The sequence below is a fragment of the Leptodactylus fuscus genome, chromosome 5 (assembly GCF_031893055.1).
Source record: "Leptodactylus fuscus isolate aLepFus1 chromosome 5, aLepFus1.hap2, whole genome shotgun sequence".
In the NCBI taxonomy this organism is placed as follows: domain Eukaryota; kingdom Metazoa; phylum Chordata; class Amphibia; order Anura; family Leptodactylidae; genus Leptodactylus; species Leptodactylus fuscus.
This window is the reverse complement of record NC_134269.1, coordinates 34,254,350-34,279,370: the sequence shown is the minus strand read 5'-3', so window position 1 is coordinate 34,279,370 and position 25,021 is coordinate 34,254,350. Positions and strand designations below refer to the sequence as shown.

The window sequence follows — 25,021 nt, the reverse complement described above, 5'->3', positions numbered from 1 at the left end:
GTCACCCCACCAGGAGCCACAATAACAGGGGAACAACCCTCACTCAGGGCCAGAATTCTTAGGGTCCCACTTATGCGGAGTGACAAGTAACCTGAATTTGGCTGTGGTGTGATGTGAACTTTTTTTTTAATATCTTTAGTAGAGATGAGCGAGTACTGTTGGGATCAGCCGATCCGAACAGCACGCTCCATAGAAATGAATGGATGCACCTGGTATTTCCGCTTTGACGGCGGCCGGCCGCTTAAACCCCCGCGTGCCGGCTACGTCTATTCATTTCTATGCAAGCGTGCTGTTTGGATCGGCTGATCCGAATAGTACTCGCTCATCTCTAATCTTTAGGTTTTCTGCCCCGGATGGGTGGTCCTACGCACATAACCAATAAAAGTTAGGCTTACAGGACTTTTTTTTTTTTCATCCAAATTCTGCCTATGATTCCCTTTACATAGGCAAATTTTTTGCTAGTAACAAACTGACAATATAGCAAGACAGTCAACACCTATTTAGCTCCGTTCACATGGGGCACTCACCTTTACTGTAAGTACGATAGTTCAGACACAGATTTTCATTATTGTCTACACCATACACCCTACTACAGGGGAAGGCTACCTTCGGCACTCCAGTGGTTGTCAAACTACAACTCCCAGCATGCATACTTGCTCTGTTGTTCTTGGAACTCCCATGGAAGTGAATGGAGCATGCTGGGAGTTGTAGTTTCACAGCAGCTGTAGTGATGAAGGTTCCCTACCCCTGATCTACTTACAGGATACAATGTGCAGCGAACAACCAATGATCACAGTATGTCAGCCAATAGTGGACATGTTTACAAAGGGCAATGGTTAGCAACTAAATCCAGTACATCACTGCACCATGTAAAGAGGCTTTCAGATTGGGCTCATAACTACAGCTTCCACCCACATTTCCCTAGTTGACCACGGCACATAAGAACAGGACTCTCAGAATCCAGACAAATATGATGCTAGGGACCCCTGCCTTCCCATAGGACCAAGTGTCCCGTACTGAAAAAGGGATTACAGTACAAGGCACAGTAGCCCTGCAAAGAGACGGGTAGTCCTAGCAATGTAGAAAATGCTGATGTTCGGATTCCCGTTGGTATAAGCCGTGTTTGAGCCTGGAAATCCTGCCTATACATGGACTGTATAGTCCTTTTACATAAGTTTTAAAGAAAGGTATACCTTACACATTAACTGGAGACAACATGGAGTGTTGTAGCAGAGTTTTATTTCAAACATGGCCTCCCCTGCAGAAAAGCCAGCTGGACACATGCAACAGGAATAGTAGAGTGGATATATAGAGGGTAAGAGATGAGGAAAGAAGGGAGGGGGCTGGGGAAGGGGGGGGGGGGTGGAAGAGAGAAAAACAAAACAAAAAAACAAAAAAAAAAAAAAAGAGAGGAAACACACATACACACACCCACACTACAAAACAGTGCAACAGCAATACTGCTACACTGCTGCAGTAATATAATTACAGACATTAAAACCGGTGGGATATCCCTATTAGCCCCCCCAAATCCACCATATAGCTTTGGTACAGTCATATTTAGCCCCTCCCACCCATTCAACAACTCTTGGCTCCGCCCTCCCATAGGAAGGAGGCGGTCACAAATTGATCTGGCATTTAATTAACGGAGAATGCATTAAAACTGCATCTATAGACCCATGTATGAACAGTCCTGAAGACACGCAGAACATTGATCATCAACTCTGTAGCCGAGACAATGCATGGCAAGAACTTTCCTGCACGAGACCTCCACATGTAAAGACATCCTCTGCGCTTTTCTCACTTTCGCACGCGACAATTCTAGGAGCACCAGCCAAAGAACAGCGACGTTCTCATCCGTCATTTCACTTGCACATTTCCCCATCTCCCTTTCAGGCTTTTTAAAAGAAAAGGCCCAAGAATCCAATAACTTACCCCTGAGCCCAACTCTATGGAGGTACTGTGGAGGGTCAGTCTTTAAGGTTTTTAGTCCAAAACTTTCTCCCACTCCCTCACCTTGAGGCAAGCATGAATACCATATACAAGTCATGGTTGGTTCATCCACATCATCCTGAGCTAGCAGAGGCCGGCGGCAATGACCGCTCCTCTACCCCGTTTCTTAGTCTTTGTGGTGGAAGCACCAAAGAGTCTTTTTTTTTTCCCCTCAACTCTACGGTTACCTTAAGCAGATACACTTATAAATAGGACATCTTCACAGCATATTACAGTGCACCACATCTACCCGCAGCAAGTCTCCAAAGGTTGCTCTGCATCCGGCGAATACTTGCTGTGAATTTCTCGCTCCGGACAGTCTTGTATAGATCATTTTCGGAACAAAGCTGGAGGCCATTACAAGTCTACTTGAATAGTTCATAGCCATATCTGCCAGGGATAAGAAGAGCGTAACAAGTACTTCATAAATAAAAGCAAGGACACCAAGACTGAGATGACCAGCCATTAGAGACAACATAGAGGACCCTCTTCGCTTCTCGAGAATTCTGGATGTTCTAGGCAGAAGCAGTGTCTCTCTCCCAAGACTCACTTGTGGTCTTCCAAGAGGTTATCATACAAAAGAAAGTACTATGGGTGCAACGGCACAGTAGGTGAAAAATAAACTATCCAAAGTCCATTCATCTATTTCAGAGGTTTGGTGGGGATGGTGACTCGATAACATGCCAAACTCCATAATTAAATAAATAGAGACCTTCCCCATCATGGAAAATGGCAACCTTATCGAGGAACAGATAAATAGGCTTCCGTATCTTAGAAGAAGCAAAGCTTAGAGTTTATAGGAGATGTGATCTGGCATACGGATTTCCACAAGTGGGGGTCTTGCGAGAAGCCTCCAACTCTGATGCAGAGTCCCTAAAGAAAGCAGGGCAGTAATATGTCGACTGATGAAACATCATAATATACAGGGGATTCTTCATCCCAGGTCGCAAAGAGTTGGGATAGGCTGAAACCGGGGTGAAATCTATCTCCAACAGAAGAGATGGTGAGGGAGTGGGAGTTGACCAGAAGAATCCCCAATACACCACATAATATACGATTATCCATTTTTGAGTCTGAAAGCCACATCTGCAGATGATGTTGGGGAGGGGGCAGTCCTCCCCTCCCATGATAGATGCTACCTGCCAAAAAAAGGTAGATTTTGGGGACTGAGGAGAGTGCTGCTTCTTGGAGACTCTGTCTGAGCCATGACGTCCTGGAACCAGGAAGCGACATCTACTTCCTGTGTCTCATACTGACGCAAGAACGGGTGCTCCTACAAGACAATAGACACATTGTTATAGGATGGAATTCTTTTAACCCTTATTTTCAATAACCTTTGCTTGTTCCTATACACAGTGAAGTCTTTGTCTACTCTTATCAGTAAAAGCTCCAACCTCAGTTTTGGAGGACCAACAGGGTCCCACTGATATCCATACATGGTCATTTATTCCAATAGAAAATGTACAATGTGTTACTTTTGGGAAAATAATTTTCAGTTTTGCTTACTGTAATTTCATTTTACCACTCAGGCTAGGATCACATCTGCATCAGAGTCTCCACCGCAGAATCCACAAATTGTCAGAGAGGATCCTGCATGGGGGACTATAGTATATGGGGTCCATGGGTAACCCCTGTGTTAGCAGACAGAGAGCCCAGTGCAAGAGCGAACCTAGTCTAAATAGGACATTGCTATTGAGACACTAGCGCACATTGGCTCATACAGCACTGAGACCGCTGTACTTTAATTATTAATTAGAAGAATATTACTAATATTATATTATATTACCTTCTGAAAAGATTCATAAGTAGACAGGAATATATTTTATGTAATTTGATTGGGAGATTGGGAGAAGGACAGAAACGGTCAGACTTCAAAGGACGCAGACTATCCATTTAAAAAAAAAAAAAAAAAAAAAAAAAAAAAAAAACAGTCCTCAAGCTCAGGGAAGGGGCAGACAGACAACTAAAACACCCCCTCCCCTTCCCCAGCATCTACTGCACCCAAAAACTCCGACCATTTTAATTTTTGAAATTCTCCAGTAGCTGCTGCATTTCCCCCCATAGGCTTATACTCGAGTCAATAAGTTTGTTAACTCACCAGAAGCTTATTGTACTTTGGCCTCTTTCTGTGATCTTTAGTAAGACTGTGAAGAAAATAGAAGAAATTATTCCAATGGAGACGGTTATAGATGGAACACAGAAACACACACTACTCTGAATGTCCTCCTGTCTGTAAAACATCTGACAGACACAAATACATTGTCTTACGTACCAGTCTTTAACAAAGGACTGGAAGAGAGGAGAAAAGCCCATATTATGCGGGAGAACTGGAGGTTCTTCTTGAAGAACTTTGGTGAGAACTTCAAAGTCTGTCTTGCAGTTCTTGTAGGGGAACTGTCCAGTAGCCAACTCCACCTAAGAGAGGGGAAGAATAGAAAGTACAGATTGGGAGAAGGACAGAAACGGTCAGACTTCCAAGGACGCAGACTATCCAATATATATATATATATATATATATATATATATATATATATATATATATATATAATGGAGGTTAGACTTCTCAGGACATTCCTCTTACCAATGAGATCCCGAGACTCCACACGTCTGCTCGGATGTCATAGTCTGGTTTGGTTGGATCTGGAGGATCAATTCTCTCCGGCTGGAAAAAACCCAAAACAGATCGATTGATTGAGGGGACCCTAACGGGGCTGGCCTGATATTTTGGGTTCTGGTGAGAGACTCCCAACCATATTTAAAATTGCAAAAACCCTCCTGAAATGGTCATTTATTTATTTTTTAATGCAGATTCAGAATTTAAGCTGAAATAATTACTTCTTCCACATAATTCGGGAGCTTTATGTGCATTTTAACCCTTTAGACTTAAACCAGTCACATTTTATCCCTCTCTGAATTCTGGCTCTCATAGTTTTCTACACTTTATTTCAGTGTAGCTTTACGAGATCTTGTATCCTGTATTTTGGGGGTACATAAGATTTTTGATCAGTTTTTATAATTTTTTTTTTTTTGTTTATGAGAGGTGAGATCAGCACAAAATATCAATTTTAGCATCTGAATTGAAATAGCAAGCATGCTTCTGACTGATAATGGAGGGGGGGGGGGGGGTGATATGAACAAAAGGTTACCTGAAGTGACAGGGACATTAGAATAATAAAATCATTTCTTCCCCTCCCTGCACACTGTCCTGCTCGTGTTCGCCTGCACGTTGATTAAAGTGAGAGTGCGAGTCTGTGCACCTCCATTTTAACAAGTGATGTCTCTAAATCTATGGGGGCTACAGACAAGACCAAGATCACTGCTATAGCCCCCGCGGCTCCAGAGTGTGACCGTGCTGTATTCAGGTGAACAGTAATGCACTTAGCTCAAGCCCCGAGTCCTGCTTGTCGAAAACGGTACAGGGGTTAAAGTGAATTACAACACAAATACCATTTTGTAGCTTTCAGTATAACAAGCTTCTGAAATCTGTGGAGATTAGTTTTAGAGAAAAACTGCTTCTGTTGTCCCGAATACAAAGTTCCCCAGCATATCACATTTGGGTTCCCTCCAGTCACCACTAGAACAGTCTTATAGCATAGAGGTATATATTACTCTCAATAATAAACCCCCTGTAATGGCAACTGAAGGCTGCCAAATAGGACTTCCTAAGTATACTCACTGCTTCCCACAACCCTTGCCCCATATCTCACCGCCATGTAAGCAGCACAACCCGCACTTCTGGTTTTGGCCTTGGAGTCCACGAGGCGACCACTTATACCAAAGTCACAAAGCTTAATCTGTCCACTGGCATCCAGCAATATATTGGAGGGCTTGACATCCCGGTGTATGACGCCATGCTTCTCCTTCAGATAGTACAAAGCATTCACAATCTAGAAAAGAGAAGAACAGTCTGAGCCACAAGCTGATAAGATCTCTATATACTCAGCACCAAACACATCTTATCTGCTTATCCTACAGCTCCGCACTCACCGCTACAGTCATCTTCCCCAGGATGCTCTCTGGGATGGGACCTTGAATCCTCTTCTTCAGTTTTTCTGCACATGTTCCCATCAACTCCATGGCTATGAATACATCTGTCTGTAGAGTCAACCCAAGCAGAGAAACACATGTTAGAGGCACAAGGACTACAGCGGATGTGAGTCATTGATACTTACACAGCTGTTTTAGTAGAATTTGGTCATGACCCCCAAACTAGAGATCTCCCCTTATTGTCTGTGAGCTTTCAATTGTTATGTTCTCTTCTGGAAGGAGAGATACCAGCTGGTCTATGTTATGTTTTCTAAATGACCTCTCAACAATCCAGTTATTTTAGAGTCACTGCAATGGGAATGGTGCCTATAGGGCATCGCTTCCAATCAGAACCACCAAGAGCATGTGAGCCATGCATACATTAGCACATCTCTTAACACAAGGAACTGACTTGATCTACACACACACCGGCACATCTGGAAAAGAGTGCAAAGTGACATTATGCTTAACCCTACATGCATGGAACATAACTCTTTCACACGTGACACTGCTGGAACCCCACTGATCACTAGATTGGGGTCTCCATGCACCCTGTCTCGTTACTGCATGACCGCAGTGTGAAGAAGAGTGAATAAAGCGGTGGTCACACACACACGATCATTGTCAGTACTGGATTGATGGAAACACCAAAGTACAGAAGCTCAGGACTCCATTTTTAGTGGGTGGGGCCTTCAGTGATCAGCCTTGAAACAAGCCTTTTCAGTTCTGATTCATTACGTCATAGCTTAGATCAGACACAGGCATATACTGCCATGCCGATAACCTAAAAAAGAAAGTCTTGAACACATGATGTGTCTCATCAAAAACACAGGCAGCTGCTAGGTTTTCCCCCATGCTTTACACTACAGCTTTGTGTGCTCTACCTGTCCCTCACCATTGGGCAACCCTGTGGCTAGGTATGATGTAGCGTGCCCTGCGGGAAGCTTCTCATTAAATGACACAAAAGCAGTGGTATTAGTAGGTCATGTGACATGGATCCAATGTACACTTACATTTGTAATGAAGGTGCCGTAACACTGGACAATGTAGGGACAGTCGTGACTCTTCAGCACAACATCCAAGTCCATCAAGATCCTTTTGTTCTCTTCCTTGTTACCGGAACGTCGCATTTGCTGGAAACCAAAGCCAGATGCATAATAAGAGCAGTTACCTAATATATAACAATATAACAATGCACCAAGTCCATTCTTATCCCAGGCTACCTTGTGATTCTTCCACTGTAGCCAATGTCCCCACCCCACAGGTACAACTACCCAAGGATGCAATGTAAATAGCTATGATCTAAGGTCAGCGACCATACAGTTGTATGATCAGTCTGAGAGATGAATGGGAACAAGAGAAACGAGGCAGCTCCATGCATCACATTACCTTCACGGCAATGACATGTCCAGTCTTCTTAAACCTCATCTTCCAAACTTGTCCGCATGTCCCACTGCCAATTTCCCCCAAATTTTCCAAGTCATTTATATCCGCTTGGTATTTCTAGATGTAAGGAGTATCAGAGGTTAATGGGAATCTCCAAATTTTTTGCTGCTTACTGAAAGATGACCATTCATGTTCTTGGAGATTAGTGGTATATCATACCACTAGAGATGAGCGAGTACTGTTCGGATCAGCCGATCCGAACAGCATGCACACATTGAAATGAATGGATGTAGCCGGCACGCGAGGGGTTAAGCAGGCGGCCGGCGTCAAAGCGGAAGTGCCAGGTGCTTCCATTAATTTTAAAGGAGCGTGCTGTTCGGATCGGCTGATCCGAACAGTACTCGTTCATCTCTAAATACCACTAGATTGTTGACAGTGCCCTGAATCCAGCACACCGAGTTCAGAAGACATGAAAGCCCTGACTGCTAACCCAAGCTGGAACAACCACAATCTGAAAAACTTACTTTAGGGTTAACTGCCTACCAGTGACATGGATTCCAGTGTGTAATAGGGTATTATACAGTGAATAGCATTGTGGGAAGTGTTTGATGAGTATCTCTGTACATCACATGTTAGCACATGTAAATAACTAAGAGGTAAAATGAGGCCAAACCTTCCTCAAAAGCAAACAAAAAGCTTCCTCAAAAGCTAATGGGTACTGGACAGTCTACTAAAAATCCCAATATCAGCTCATCTTTCCGGGAACCGCTAAAGGTGGTCACATGTCTGCTTGTTCATACAAATGGGCGACTTTGGGAGCATCTCGGCTCTGACTAATGTGGGGGATCACTATACCTTATGAATATCCTGTTTCCATAAATGTACTCCATGGTATATTCATGATATACCCAGCATTCATAGTACACCTCACCTGCCCATCGATCACAAGATACCCAGTCTGCTTTATTATTTCTTGCAGCTTCTGGTCAATTTCAGTGCTGGAAAAAAAAAAAAAAAAGGTAGAAAAATGAATATGCAATACCGGCATAATAATTCACATACACACGAAACACTACAAGAAGGGCCCACAATCCAGCTCTCCAAGACAGCCAAATATGAAGCAGCTGAAATCACAGATGGGCACTGGTGGGTGGATATAGTGAAGGAGCAATGTGTGTCCAATGTACCATCAGTAAGAGATCCTTACACATAGGGAATTCTAATATTCCCAGTGTGGTCTTATAATAAGAGATAGATTATCTAATCCCTATTTTTACAGACTGTAAACCCTATGTTTCTCTACAATGTACCACTAGGTGGCGATATAGTAACTCTTTCCATCTTCCAGGATCCATCTCAGCGTCATTGCAAAATAAAGGCCTCTTGGAAGGTTGGGCATGATGCTAAAGGGAGCAGCCTTTATTGGGTTATTTCACTGGAGTTCTGTCTTCCCAACTACATCAGGGAAGACAGGCTTGCACATTCCAGTGAGCGCCCTCTATTGGTTTGCAATACTGAGCAGCAGCTGTTTTCCTAATTACATCATGGAAGACAGATTTGCATATTCTTCCCATCATCTTCCAGGTGAAAAGGGAGAATTCTTAATCATGAGAACAGGGGCGTCCTGACTAGAGATGAGCGAACAGTGTTCTATCGAACACATGTTCGATCGGATATCAGGGTGTTCGCCATGTTCGAATCGAATCGAACACCACGTGGTAAAGTGCGCCAAAATTCGATTCCCCTCCCACCTTCCCTGGCGCCTTTTTTGCACCAATAACAGCGCAGGGGAGGTGGGACAGGAACTACGACACTGGGGGCATTGAAAAAAATTGGAAAAAGTCATTGGCTGCCGAAATCAGGTGACCTCCATTTTAGACGAATAGTGGATTTCAAATCCGGGTCATATGAGAATGTGAACTTTGTGACTATGAGACAGGGATAGCTGTACAGGCAGGGATAGCTAGGGATAACCTTTATTTAGGGGGGAATGTTATTAAAAATAACTTTTTGGGGCTCTATCGGGTGTGTAATTGTGATTTTTGTGAGATAAACTTTTTCCCATAGGGATGCATTGGCCAGCGCTGATTGGCCGAATTCCGTACTCTGGCCAATCAGTGCTGGCCAATGCATTCTATTAGCTTGATGAAGCAGAGTGTGCACAAGGGTTCAAGCGCACCCTCGGCTCTGATGTAGCAGAGCCGAGGCTGCACAAGGGTTCAAGCGCACCCTCGGCTCTGATGTAGGAGAGCCGAGGGTGCACTTGAACCCTTGTGCACCCTCAGCTCTGCTACATCAGAGCCGAGGGTGCGCTTGAACCCTTGTGCACACTCTGCTTCATCAAGCTAATAGAATGCATTGGCCAGCGCTGATTGGCCAATGTATTCTATTAGCCTGATGAAGTAGAGCTGAATGTGTGTGCTAAGCACACACATTCAGCTCTACTTCATCGGGCTAATAGAATGCATTGGCCAGCGCTGTTTGGCCAGAGTACGGAACTCGACCAATCAGCGCTGGCTCTGCTGGAGGAGGCGGAGTCTAAGATCGCTCCACACCAGTCTCCATTCAGGTCCGACCTTAGACTCCGCCTCCTCCGGCAGAGCCAGCGCTGATTGGCCGAAGGCTGGCCAATGCATTCCTATGCGAATGCAGAGACTTAGCAGTGCTGAGTCAGTTTTGCTCAACTACACATCTGATGCACACTCGGCACTGCTACATCAGATGTAGCAATCTGATGTAGCAGAGCCGAGGGTGCACTAGAACCCCTGTGCAAACTCAGTTCACGCTAATAGAATGCATTGGCCAGCGCTGATTGGCCAATGCATTCTATTAGCCCGATGAAGTAGAGCTGAATGTGTGTGCTAAGCACACACATTCAGCACTGCTTCATCAAGCCAATACAATGCATTAGCCAGTGCTGATTGGCCAGAGTACGGAATTCGGCCAATCAGCGCTGGCTCTGCTGGAGGAGGCGGAGTCTAAGGTCGCTCCACACCAGTCTCCATTCAGGTCCGACCTTAGACTCCGCCTCCTCCGGCAGAGCCAGCGCTGATTGGCCGAAGGCTGGCCAATGCATTCCTATGCGAATGCATACTTAGCAGTGCTGAGTCAGTTTTGCTCAACTACACATCTGATGCACACTCGGCACTGCTACATCAGATGTAGCAATCTGATGTAGCAGAGCCGAGGGTGCACTAGAACCCCTGTGCAAACTCAGTTCACGCTAATAGAATGCATTGGCCAGCGCTGATTGGCCAATGCATTCTATTAGCCCGATGAAGTAGAGCTGAATGTGTGTGCTAAGCACACACATTCAGCACTGCTTCATCAAGCCAATACAATGCATTAGCCAGTGCTGATTGGCCAGAGTACGGAATTCGGCCAATCAGCGCTGGCTCTGCTGGAGGAGGCGGAGTCTAAGGTCGGACCTGAATGGAGACTGGTGTGGAGCGATCTTAGACTCCGCCTCCTCCAGCAGAGCCAGCGCTGATTGGTCGAGTTCCGTACTCTGGCCAATCAGCGCTGGCCAATGCATTCTATTAGCCCGATGAAGTAGAGCTGAATGTGTGTGCTTAGCACACACATTCAGCTCTACTTCATCAGGCTAATAGAATACATTGGCCAATCAGCGCTGGCCAATGCATTCTATTAGCTTGATGAAGCAGAGTGTGCACAAGGGTTCAAGCGCACCCTCGGCTCTGATGTAGCAGAGCTGAGGGTGCACAAGGGTTCAAGTGCACCCTCGGCTCTCCTACATCAGAGCCGAGGGTGCGCTTGAACCCTTGTGCACACTCTGCTTCATCAAGCTAATAGAATGCATTGGCCAGCACTGATTGGCCAGAGTACGGAATTCGGCCAATCAGCGCTGGCCAATGCATTCTATTAGCCCGATGAAGTAGAGCTGAATGTGTGTGCTAAGCACACACATTCAGCACTGCTTCATCACGCCAATACAATGCATTAGCCAGTGCTGATTGGCCAGAGTACGGAATTCGGCCAATCAGCGCTGGCTCTGCTGGAGGAGGCGGAGTCTAAGATCGCTCCACACCAGTCTCCATTCAGGTCCGACCTTAGACTCCGCCTCCTCCAGCAGAGCCAGCGCTGATTGGTCGAGTTCCGTACTCTGGCCAATCAGCGCTGGCCAATGCATTCTATTAGCCCGATGAAGTAGAGCTGAATGTGTGTGCTTAGCACACACATTCAGCTCTACTTCATCGGGCTAATAGAATGCATTGGCCAGCGCTGATTGGCCGAATTCCGTACTCTGGCCAATCAGCACTGGCTAATGCATTGTATTGGCTTGATGAAGCAGTGCTGAATGTGTGTGCTTAGCACACACATTCAGCTCTACTTCATCGGGCTAATAGAATGCATTGGCCAATCAGCGCTGGCCAATGCATTCTATTAGCGTGAACTGAGTTTGCACAGGGGTTCTAGTGCACCCTCGGCTCTGCTACATCAGATTGCTACATCTGATGTAGCAGTGCCGAGTGTGCATCAGATGTGTAGTTGAGCAAAACTGACTCAGCACTGCTAAGTCTGCATTCGCATAGGAATGCATTGGCCAGCCTTCGGCCAATCAGCGCTGGCTCTGCCGGAGGAGGCGGAGTCTAAGGTCGGACCTGAATGGAGACTGGTGTGGAGCGACCTTAGACTCCGCCTCCTCCAGCAGAGCCAGCGCTGATTGGCCGAATTCCGTACTCTGGCCAATCAGCACTGGCTAATGCATTGTATTGGCTTGATGAAGCAGTGCTGAATGTGTGTGCTTAGCACACACATTCAGCTCTACTTCATCGGGCTAATAGAATGCATTGGCCAGCGCTGATTGGCCGAATTCCGTACTCTGGCCAATCAGCACTGGCTAATGCATTGTATTGGCTTGATGAAGCAGTGCTGAATGTGTGTGCTTAGCACACACATTCAGCTCTACTTCATCGGGCTAATAGAATGCATTGGCCAATCAGCGCTGGCCAATGCATTCTATTAGCGTGAACTGAGTTTGCACAGGGGTTCTAGTGCACCCTCGGCTCTGCTACATCAGATTGCTACATCTGATGTAGCAGTGCCGAGTGTGCATCAGATGTGTAGTTGAGCAAAACTGACTCAGCACTGCTAAGTCTGCATTCGCATAGGAATGCATTGGCCAGCCTTCGGCCAATCAGCGCTGGCTCTGCCGGAGGAGGCGGAGTCTAAGGTCGGACCTGAATGGAGACTGGTGTGGAGCTATCTTAGACTCCGCCTCCTCCAGCAGAGCCAGCGCTGATTGGTCGAGTTCCGTACTCTGGCCAATCAGCACTGGCCAATGCATTTCTATGGGGAAAAGTTAGCTTGCGAAAATCGCAAACTGACAGGGATTTCCATGAAATAAAGTGACTTTTATGCCCCCAGACATGCTTCCCCTGCTGTCCCAGTGTCATTCCAGGGTGTTGGTATCATTTCCTGGGGTGTCATAGTGGACTTGGTGACCCTCCAGACACGAATTTGGGTTTCCCCCTTAACGAGTTTATGTTCCCCATAGACTATAATGGGGTTCGAAACCCATTCGAACACTCGAACAGTGAGCGGCTGTTCGAATCGAATTTCGAACCTCGAACATTTTAGTGTTCGCTCATCTCTAGTCCTGACCCACCACAGCCTCTCTTGGTTTGGCAATAAGGCTGCTTATAGAGGCTAAGGAGCCATTCGCACGGAGTAAAGTGGCGCTGATCCTGCCACGATAACTCGCAGCAGAATCAGCGCTGATAAAAAAAACTCCCATTGAGTTCAACGGAATATCTATAAGGGTTTGCATCTTCTCAAAGCATCTGGGTATCTCCAGTAATATTCCCAACTGTGTCTCACGTCAGAGAAATATCCATCAAGTTTGCCTCAAAACCACTGCTTTAAAATGGGGTGGTTATAGCCACAGGTTTTATTTTTGTTAATCTTTTTGCAGCATATTGCTAAGATTTGATGAGCCCGCTGCTCCCTATGTAACCTCAGTAGTTTCTCCTACTTTGTAGACACTTTCTTGTATCCTCTATTTTCAGAATTCCCATACAAGTGAATGGCGAGACCTGTGAGTGCACGGCCCTGGGGCCTTTTACTATGGCTGCCAACAGGACCCCATTCTGGAAACAGATGCGGCACCCATATTTATTATTTATGGCATAGTCTATAGATCGGGGGTCAGCAACCTTCAGAACTCCAGCTGCTTTCAAACTACAACTCCCAACATGCTCCATTCACTTCAATGGGAGTTCCAAGAACAGCGGACAAGTGTGCATGCTGAGAGTTGTAGTTTTACAACCAAGGTTGCCTACCTCTGTTATAGAGGAGTCCATAAATGCAAAGATGGAGTCTCCTTTAAAATAATCCATTATCCGCCACAAAGCAGTGTCTAAAACTGCACCAACGTATCATCCGGCATCAACCACTGCGAGAAATCTGGTGCATTTTCAGACTGCCTAGCCCATAAACTAAACAGGATTAGTAAAACTGCCCTAGGATTATATTCAGACTGTGCAGTTTTGCTGCAGATCTCGTCCGTGCACCAAACCACGCCATCTGAATATACCCTAAAGTTCCCAATGTGTCGCAGTTTACGGCAATTGATAGGTTATAAATAGAGATGAGCGAGTACTGTTCAGATCAGCCGATCCGAACAGCACGCACGCATAGAAATGAATGGACGTAGCCGGCACGCGGGGGGTTAAGCGGCCGGCCGCTGTCAAAGCGGAAGTACCAGGTGCATCCATTCATTTCTATGGAGCGTGCTGTTCGGATCGGCTGATCCGAACAGTACTCGCTCATCTCGAGTTATAAACATTGTAAGTCTACTGGGTATGGGTTAGACATTTCTACAACATAGGCACTTACCTCTCTAAGCTCCGCTGTGTCAGGTAGTTGGTCTGCGGTAGGCTCAACATATGCCGTGGTCGGGCTGGCAATGACGGGTGATGGTGTGTGGGGTTGTCAGGACGAGTGTGTCCATCATTGGCTAGAGGAAGTTGTAAGGCTGCACGAAAAAAGGGGTAGAGGGTGGTATGTAGAAGAGGGAGAAAGACTGGCCAACGGAGATAAGCATTGAGCAACAGCAAACCCTGTGTGCGCCGCCCCCTGGTGTACACTACATTCCCTGACTGGTGGTACCCCATTAGTCCTGTTACACCCCATGCAATGTACCCGGCATAGATCTCTTTGCTTAACCCCTTCCCCACCTCCTCTCCATCGTTAGGTTCTTCTGAGCTCATGCTCCATACAAAGCCTCCATGCTGTGTCCACACTGCATGCACATTCCCCCTCCCATGCACAAAGATAGTCGGTAGAGCAATGCCAAGCCTGAGCAGCGGAGGGGATGGGGGACAGATCAATTGTGGACAAAAGGGTCAGATTGAGGAGAGAAACACGGAAATAATTAACAAAAAAAAAAAAAAGCAGTGGGTGCATGTTAAGAGTGACATATGGAGGAGGGGGGAGGTTAGCTGGGCCTGGAGCAAGTGAAGAGCTGAGAAGGACAATCCGGTACCTGCTCTCTGGGATGGAGCGGGCGTGGGGCTTAGAGTGATGAGAATAACTGGGGGGAAAAATAGGGGAAAAAAAAATCAACATAAAATACAGAGCAACCTAGGAGATAAAAGGAGACAACGGGAAAGGGGGACACAGGGTGTGAAAAGAGGGGTGAACACATGGGATACACTGGGTGAAAATGAGGAACACGAGAATATAGACTGGATGGCAGAGACTGTGAAGTAGGTGAAGACATGAAGAATTCCGATCATTTCCCCTAAAAACAACACTTTACAGATGATCCCACCCAATATACTTAGGCCATACCCATAGGATACACCGTACATATGGGAAAGTTGCAGATTACATCTCTGGAACCAACATTCATCTCTAAAATAGGGGTTACCACATCCAAGAGGTGGCCGCCACGCTTTCCATTCAGTTCTATGGGAGCCAGGCAAACTAGGCCATCTCTGTAACGTCCATAGATGTGAATGGAGGCGTAGCTGTTCTGGAGATGAAACCTGCACCTACCCTATGGCCAGGCCATAAATATATAAGGAAGAAGCTGAGTTTTCAGCTGATGGATGGTTCCCCTATCCCACCACACGTACCAACAGGTTCATTCCACAACCACCACCTTCCTCCATACAAATCCATCTCCTACCCAAGCATGGCATCCCCATCTACCCGCTCAAGAAAACCTGAGCAAAGCTTGGGCAAGTCACCTCTGACACCACTAAATATGTCCATGGGGTCATAAGAGGCGGATACCTGGAGATAGTCCAAGACCACTTTCTTCACATCATTACTACTGGTCATATAAAGAATTACGGCCTGATCGGGTAATATCCTACAAGACACTTGCTCAGATGGATCCCAATAACATAAGTGCCAGGCACGGGAGGAAGCCTCAAGATTTAGTTTTACCTAGAGTTAGGGCTCACTGTCCATCCTTGCCTTAGTCTCACAATGTTAATATCTTGGGGGTTCTCCTGACCAGCAATGGTACCCTGGTATTACTCTCCTGACATGACAGATGACCAGCTGTCCTACTCTAGTGGAAGTATACCTAGAGGACCCCAGAGATTGTTCACATGCGGGTGAAGACCTGGTGACCTCCTAATATTCGGTGTTCCCGCTCTCTTTGGCAGGACACTCCTTCACCATCTGGTTACAACACGGGGTATTTCTTCCTCCGTTGGTCAGGCTGGGCTGACTAACATACTCTATACTGGCCTGGAGGGTAAATCTACGAGAACTCCCCCCCCCCCCCCCATATCCAATGACCAAGCCAAGTCTGTGAGAATAACCTCCAGCTAAACAAGATCTAAAGGGACTTTCTAGGATTTAGATGTGGATGACCTTAGAAGAGGTCAACGGTATCATATTGGGGGTGGGGGTCCCAGAACCAGCGTCCTCATTGATCAGCTGATATAAGGAGCCGCAACCACCAAAGCTAGCACAGTGTACAGAGCCGGACGTAGACAACTCCAGACCCTGTGTAGGACATGCTCCTGATCTCCCATTGAGGTCTCTCCTAAGACCAGGTCATAAATATCTAAATCCATTCAATATCCTTTAATTCCAGTCACCACAACCATCGGAGCACAGTCAGCATTTCCTCCTAATTTCCATCATACCCCCAATAGAGCACACATCCAATACCTGCGTTACCCTGCATAGGGCATCACCACATAGACTGTAAGTCTTCACGGAGGAGCGGGGGAAGGGATGTGACAACAAACACATCAGAATACATTTATTTATTCGTATAACTCTGAAGGCTTCCACGGCCTGGATAGAGAGTCAAGCTAAAGGTGGCCACACAAGGCAAATGGTGACCAAGCCAGTCAATGTAGCCAGGACCGGGTGACACCAAATCTTGGATTTTACATGTATTTACGCCATATCATCCCCGACCTGTTTCTGGGCTACATTCAACTCTTGGACTAGGTACAATACCATACTCACCCAAGATTTATTCCATTTTTGGTGCCACCAAGACGATGAACAGGCCAAGAACTGCGATCTAGGCTGGACTCTGCTGCTCTGCTTGACAACCAATATACCAATACCAGGCAAGCCGTGAGATTTACTACCTGAGATGTGCCAAGAAATTGCCAAAAATAGGCCTCAACAATGGCACATCTCAGCTCTTCTACACCACTCGCCAATTTTTGAGCAGGGCGGGAATCTAGGCAAGGGGTCAGGGGCGCCCCGGTCCACTACATTTACTATAGCACATGCCAGAAAACTTGTGGGAGTTTGTACAGCTCCTGACTGGTGGAGGTTCAGATCTTGGCACCTTCATGAGACTTCTTATTAAGAGGCCACAGCATCTTAGTAATTCTGGTGAGACTTGTGCCTGTCAGGAAATCAATTAAGACTGGCGTAAGAGTCGCCAGTCTTATAAAATCCTACCAGCGTGTTCTTGAAAGATATTTCACTCCATATTTTGCCAGTACAGACTGCCCATCTAATGTACAGAGCAAGATGTCGGTGGAAGGAAGGCGAAGGCATCTTGGTTTTCCTTTTGTGTGTTGAAAAGATGTCTCCGGCTGCAGTGTCAGGACCGGTCCTGAGTTTTGCCGCCAGTCTCATGGCCTCCCCCACACCGACCAATGATAACACACAGACGTGTGTGTGTGTGTGTATGGGGCCGTATGTAAAGGATGGATCAGTGTGCTGATAACAATACAGCTAGCATACAGACAAAACAGGTTTGTGTGCATGGGAGCTTAGGCGACATCTTTTTGTGCCCCTTGAACCCACCAAAATTAATACCCACATTCGCCATGGGACTCCACAATTGTCTCATCAAGAATTGTGTGTGAACTGCATCAGATCAACACAGTAGCCTCGACAAAGCATGCATGTGTATTCAGAGGGCAGAGGGGAGTAATCCTCTGTCAGCCTTCAGGTTTAGATATTCGGCAGACTCCGGTGATGATGGAGGAGACCCCTGAGGTCACACACACAGAAGATGGCCTGCCACAATCTGACTTTTCTTTAATGTGCTTAGGGGCTTAAAGGGTTATTCTCATCTCAGCAAATTGCTGTCGCGATGGAAATAACTGCACCCTGTCCCGTACCCTACGCAAAGAACTCGTGGGAACAGCTGAGCAGTGCTGTCCTATACTGTCCCCATAACTCCCATAGAGGTGAACGGGAGCTCTGGAAACAACACAGCACAGCTGCTCTACACAGCCCCCGTAGCCCCCACACAGCTCTATAGGAATGATGGGAAGCCAGCAGCACGGGCCAGCAGGAATGTCAGGAAGGGCCACAGTTATTCCCACCTATGCAGCCACTCGCCAAGATGGGAATAATATAGAGGAGGATTACTGTACTTGGTCCTGGAGAGGTCGAAGACAGACTTGAGGGTTTCTGGCGACGGCTCAACCTGCAGGTCATGTGATAGAAGGCGGCGCTCTGCCCCCACTAATTTTCCAATCTCACAGGTATTACCTGTGCTACTGCAGTTGGCTGAAAAGAGCAAAGCCAGTCTAAATATTACAGGTACCCAATCAAAAAGATTGGGGTGAGAGGGGGCGGAGTGACCCAGGAGGCTGAACACTGCCTCGTATCGTGCCATGGAGCCTTGTATCGTGCCATGTGGCCATGGAGCCTGGTACCGTACCGTGGAGCCTCGTATCGTGCCATGTGGTCATGGAGCCTCATATCGTGCTATGTGGGCATGGAGCCTCGTGTCGTACCATGGAGCCTCGTACCCTGCCGTGGACACATCACGACCCCCAGGTCCATCACCAGGTAAGTACATTACAGTACAATACTCCCCCTGGACAACCCCTTTAAGCCTCTGTTCACATCTCCAACGGTATTTCCAGTTTTTTGCTCCATCACAGAAGCAGAACACCACAAACAATGGACAACCAGAGCCGTCCGCGAGTGCCAGGAGGACCCATTGACTTACAAGGAGGTCTGACATTTCATCAGAAAAAACAGCGCTATATGCAGTAGTATCAGTCTGATGGAGACTCCGAGCAGTTCTTCAAATCAGATGTGAACACGGCCTTAACGTCAATTGTGACATGAAACGGTTTCTATCACAGCAGCGGATACGTTACAGTGTCACAGCACACAATAGGGGGAGAGACATAATATGACGCATAACACAACGCAAGTAGCTCCGGCCTAAAAGAAAAGGTAACTAATGGCGACTGCGACAATTCCACCGACAACTCCAAGCGGTGGCAGGAATGGCAGTCACCACACATCATGTGACATACGGCGTCCATTATAAGTCAGCAGTGCCCTGACCTTACACACAGCGCCCCCCACAGGGTCACTCCTCACATCCACCTACCAGTCACTACATTCTAATAAGCAGACAGATCCATCACCCCTCCCCCATCACTCGGGCCCGACACTCCATATTCTCCTCATCCACCTCCCCCATCTTCCTTACTAGGCCTGGCACGCTGCGGGCTGATCTCCAGCTCAATCCTCCGTCTCGCTTCTCTGTTCTCCTGCTTGAGCTTCGCCTCCAGACGAGAGAGTTTCTGTTCTAGGGAGGACGCCGCCATCTTCCCTCCGCGCACTAATAATAAACAAACAGCGCAGTGCGCATGCACGGGAAAGACTGACAGATGCCTGTGCGCATGCGTGGCCGGACTGACAGGCGACAACTTGACATCGCCGGGGTAAGACTGACAGCTGGCATTGCGCGTGCGCCGAGAAGCCCGGCTCCTCTTTACTGCGGCTGCTCGCGAGATGCCGCGTTTGGAAGCTAGTACGCATGCTCCTGATACCTGAGCAGGGCTGCTAGAGTGCGCCGGATCAGAAGTGCGCATGCGTATTTTGCCAGGTGTTTTGGGTTTTAGAAATTCCTAATAATTTAGATAATTTATAAGACTGTGAAATATCCCAAAATGGAAACAGAGTTATTTTACCTAGTTGTAATTAGTACCACGCTTTTCACAGCAGAACAGAGTACTTCAGGATATGTAAGGGTTTTGAGGAGAAATTAAAAGAATGTGGATAAAGATTGAGCAAAACTATGGCTATCTGTACTGCGCTCCCTGTATGGCCATATGCACACACAACCCATCCCTCCCAACCGTGCCAGATTCCGCAGGGTGGTCCCGGTCGGCGGGAGGTATGTCCCGTATTCAACTCATCTGCATCCAGAGAGAACACAGTGGCGAAGTAGGAGCCGTCCTTGGACAACCCCTGACCGCCACTGTCCCCCTCCCTATGCTCGGGCCCCGGGAGCTGTAGGCGCGCTGTGATGACATCACTCACATTGCGCCTCTCCTCTATCATATAACCCTATATATCACAGAGCTCAGCTTCTCTCCTCTATCATATAACCCTATATATCACAGGGCTCAGCTTCTCTCCTCTATCATATAACCCATTATATATCACAGAGCTCAGCTTCTCTCCTCTATCATATAACCCTATATATCACAGAGCTCAGCTTCTCTCATCTATCATATAACCCTATATATCACAGAGCTCAGCTTCTCTCCTCTATCATATAACCCTATATATCACACAGCTCAGCTTCTCTCCTCTATCATATAACCCTATATATCACAGAGCTCAGCTTCTCTCCTCTATCATATAGCCCTATATATCACAGGGCTCAGCTTCTCTCCTCTATCATATAACCCATTATATATCACAGAGCTCAGCTTCTCTCCTCTATCATATAACCCTATATATCACAGAGCTCAGCTTCTCTCATCTATCATATAACCCTATATATCACAGAACTCACTCAGCTTCTCTCTCTATCATATAACCCTATATATACCACAGAGCTCAGCTTCTCTCCTCTATCATATAACCCTATATATACCACAGAGCTCAGCTTCTCTCCCTCTATCATATAACCCTATATATCACAGAGCTCAGCTTCTCTCCCTCTATCATATAACCCTATATATCACAGAGCTCAGCTTCTCTCCTCTACCATATAACCCTATATATCACAGAGCTCAGCTTCTCTCCCACTATCATATAACCCTATATATCACAGAGCTCAGCTTCTCTCCTCTATCATATAACCCATTATATATCACAGAGCTCAGCTTCTCTCCTCTATCATATAACCCTATATATCACAGAGCTCAGCTTCTCTCCTCTATCATATAACCCTATATATCACAGAACTCAGCTTCTCTCTCTATCATATAACCCTATATATATCACAGAGCTCAGCTTCTCTCCTCTATCATATAACCCTATATATCACAGAGCTCAGCTTCTCTCCTCTATCATATAACCCTATATATCACAGAACTCAGCTTCTCTCTCTATCATATAACCCTATATATACCACAGAGCTCAGCTTCTCTCCTCTATCATATAACCCTATATATACCACAGAGCTCAGCTTCTCTCCCTCTATCATATAACCCTATATATCACAGAGCTCAGCTTCTCTCCCTCTATCATATAACCCTATATATCACAGAGCTCAGCTTCTCTCCTCTACCATATAACCCTATATATCACAGAGCTCAGCTTCTCTCCTCTATCATATAACCCTATATATCACAGAGCTCAGCTTCTCTCCTCTATCATATAACCCTATATATCACAGAGCTCAGCTTCTCTCTCTATCATATAACCCTATATATACCACAGAGCTCAGCTTCTCTCCTCTATCATATAATCCTATATATACCACAGAGCTCAGCTTCTCTCCCTCTATCATATAACCCTATATATACCACAGGGCTCAGCTTCTCTCCTCTATCCTATAACCCTATATATCACAGAGCTCAGCTTCTCTCCTCTATCGTATAACCCTATATATCACAGAGCTCAGCTTCTCTCCCTCTATCATATAACCCTATATATCACAGAGCTCAGCTTCTCTCCTCTATCATATACGCTATATATCACAGAGCTCAGCTTCTCTCCTCTATCATATAACCCTATATATCACACAGCTCAGCTTCTCTCCTCTATCATATAACCCTATATATCACACAGCTCAGTTTCTCTCCTCCATCATATAACCCTATATATCACAGAGCTCAGCTTCTCTCCTCTATCATATAACCCTATATATCACACAGCTCAGCTTCTCTCCTCTATCATATAACCCTATATATCACACAGCTCAGCTTCTCTCCTCTATCATATAATCCTATATATCACAGAGCTCAGTTTCTATCCTCTATCATATAACCCTATATATCACAGAGCTCAGCTTTTCTCCTCTATCATATAACCCTATATATCACAGAGCTCATATTGCGGAAATGCAAATGTTTTTCGTTGCATTTTTTTGAGCCAAAGTCAGAAGTGGCTTGAAAACACGTTCAGAATCAGCGCGTATAAAGCAGATCCCATTAATTTCAATGGGAGCCGGCATACGAGCGCTCCCCATTGAAATGAATGGGCTGCTTTTTTCTCTACGAGCGCTCCCATTGAAGTGAATGGCAAGTGTTTAGAAGCGTTCGCGTGCACGGCTCAGAATGAGCCGAGCGCTTACGCTGTGTGAAGGGGCCCATAGAGAAAAAAGGAGCCCATTCATTTCAATGGGGAGCGCTCGTATGCCGGCTCCCATTGAAATTAATGGGATCTGCTTTATCTGCTTTATCAGCGTATCTGTAGTGTAAATGCACCCAAAGGTTGTGAAAAGGAGCAAGATTTTTTTATGGAAACATACATGAATGAGGATCCTTAATGATTTTTTTGGTTTAATAAACGGCTAATTACTAATGCTCAATTCAACCCACATTTGACTCTTTCTCCCACCAAGGACTTAAGAGTCCACCAGGTTTTCCACTGCATAGAATCTCTTGTGACTAGTACAAACTCTAAAATACTGTGCAATACTGTGCAAGCGGGCATTTTCTCTTGGCCTATGGGCATGCACAGTCTGCTCTGCCCGAGGCCTTAGAAGTTACAAGCCACCGCCGGAAGAAGAGGCTCAAGATGACGCTGCTGAAGAAGAGGAGGTGGCACTGGAGAGAGTTCTCTGGCAGCATTGGGGACGCCCCCCAGTGCTGTTTGAGCGCTGCGGTCCGCCCCAAGTGCTGCGAGAGAGCTAATTTACATACCAAGACCAACCTGGGATTGTTGGTGAACGGCGGCGAGGAGAAGACGACAAAAGGTAGGAGACGAATAACCTTTCTTAAGGCTATTCTGACGTGGTACCTACAAAAAATTGGGTCTAATTGATAGGATCCCTTTAATGTCAGCTACAGTGTGCCCTGGAAGTGGGAGGTGTGTGGGGCTGGGGGAAAATGAGGGTCCTAAGCTAGGTGTGGGTAGTGTAAAAACGGAGTTCTTATACTGTGTGTGGGTGATAAATAGGGGGATCAAATGCTGTGTGGGAGGTAACGAAAAGGGGGTCATGTACTGTGTGGTGACCATAAGAAATGGATCATATATTGTGGTGGGGCATAAGAAAGGGGTCATATACTGTGGGGGGCAAAAAAAAGGAATCATATACCATGTGTGGGGCTAAAAAAGGGGGGTCATGTATCATGTTGTGGGCTCAAAAATGAGGGTCATGTATCGTGTGGAGGCCCAAAAAACTGGGGTTGTATATCATATGGGCTCCACATAAGGGGACTTTTTTAAGGTGGTCCTAATTAGGGGGGCCCCATCACACAACCAAAGATAGCTATGCTGAGTGTGTTTTTGAAGGGGGGGGGGGCATCTTTCTATAGTTCGCCTTAGGCAGCAGAGAGGCTAGGTTCACCTCGGATCAGTTTTCAGTAGAAGTAGCCGGCAGTTCACACACAAAACTTACTTAGTTCCAGACAAACTCCTTCATATATACCCCGAGGTTTCCCCCTTGTGCTATAGGGGATGGCAGATAATGGGCAACACCCGCCACATCTAGGTCCCTTTTATAGTCAATGGGGTCCCACGGGCTCCGTTCATGTCCGTTTTTTGTTCTTCTGGAGAAAAAACCAGCGCGGATGTAGCATGTAGCATTCTATGTAGCTTGTGTTGTTTGTAACCCTGAATTTGACCTCTATACTGGCTGAACCTGTACAGTGGCAATTTGATCACTTTTATTCTGCGCACCAGTATATGTATATGACGCTGCTGATACCTTGTATCTTATGTGTTTCATTCAATATATACCATTGAAATGGAAAGTATTGATCCTAGGGACATAGCTCCCAAATTCACGGCTGGACAGAGGCACAATACAGCAGCACACGGTGCCTGAGGACTCAATGTGCCACCCTATAGACTGCGTCTGTCACTTCTGTTTTTCTAAGTCTTTGTATATTGTCAGGCAATGTGCGCAGTAGACCATAGTGTATTTCTTATAACCCTGGAAGTAATGAGATAAACCGAGAAGGGATTACAAAAGGGTTATTTATATTCAAAACAGCATGAAGAGCACCTAGGCTGGAGGAGAATACTTTACAGCCTTATAAAACAGAACAACATTTACGTATAGTCGAAATAGATGTAACAGGTTATCAAATTTTGCATTAAATGGGTATTCCCAACTCTGTATGTATGGCTATATCCATAGGATATGCAATAAATCCATAATAGATTAGGTTTCCACTTCTGGGACACTCATCTATATCAAGAACAGGGCCCCATCTGTTCCCAAAAGTGAATGGAGATGGATAATTGTAGGAAATAGCTGAGCGGGTCGTTTCTACAAGGCTAGGTTCACACTAGCACCAGGGTCTGCGTCATTCAGCTCCAACAAACAATGGACAACCCATCTGATAAAACAGTCTTACCTGCGGACACCATATACTATAATGGGGTCCATCAGGTTTCCACCATTTTTATACTGAAACCAGCAGAGACAAAAGTCCTCCATTCAGGACTTTTCTCTCTGCCGATTTTTGGCAGATTCCGCAGAGGGAGACCCCGAAGCAGATGAGGACCGAGCCTACCTGATGTACAAGTGCAGTACGGAGCATCAGCAAATTCTAGTATAATACATGTATATTGGGATTTATAAACCTATCCACGTGTAACAAAAACAAAGCAGATGGAAATCAGAACACGTTCCAGATTTTTTGATATGCAGTCCGTCAAGTCAGTTGCGAATTTGATGAAGATTTGTTTCATGGAAAGGAGAAGATTGTTTGTTTAGTGTTCCTTTAAGACCGTGGAGCAATGTGTTACCAAATACATTTGTCTGACCCTTTAT

General features: G+C 46.1%; 1 protein-coding gene across 2 annotated transcripts; it reads right to left on the bottom strand.

Annotated features, from left to right (window-relative positions):
* Positions 1-1,219: 1,219 nt before the first annotated feature.
* On the bottom strand, positions 1,220-19,466 carry MAP2K7 (mitogen-activated protein kinase kinase 7). 2 transcript variants are annotated; one of them, XM_075272861.1, is made up of 12 exons: positions 19,325-19,466; positions 14,912-14,959; positions 14,263-14,401; positions 8,336-8,402; positions 7,408-7,521; positions 7,032-7,151; positions 5,980-6,087; positions 5,700-5,879; positions 4,574-4,654; positions 4,265-4,407; positions 4,091-4,136; positions 1,220-3,265 (listed from the first exon to the last, which is right to left on the bottom strand). In XM_075272861.1, exons 1-12 carry the CDS (start codon positions 19,440-19,442, stop codon positions 3,128-3,130), a joined length of 1,302 nt encoding a protein of 433 aa, XP_075128962.1. In that variant the 5' UTR covers positions 19,443-19,466; the 3' UTR covers positions 1,220-3,127. The 2 variants fall into 2 exon arrangements, with proteins under 2 accessions (XP_075128962.1, XP_075128963.1); XM_075272862.1 differs by lacking the exon at positions 14,912-14,959.
* Between the last annotated feature and the right edge of the window lie 5,555 nt (positions 19,467-25,021).

Bases quoted from the DNA above. Each gene is read 5' to 3' on its own strand.
- MAP2K7 (XM_075272861.1), bottom strand. From the start codon at position 19,442: ATGGCGGCGTCCTCCCTAGAACAGAAACTCTCTCGTCTGGAGGCGAAG. The intron at 14,402-14,911 runs GTACCGGATTGT...TTTTTCGTGCAG, and splicing joins CGCTCCATCCCAGAGAGCAG to CCTTACAACTTCCTCTAGCC. The intron at 7,152-7,407 runs GTAATGTGATGC...TTTGGTTTCCAG, and splicing joins GACATGTCATTGCCGTGAAG to CAAATGCGACGTTCCGGTAA.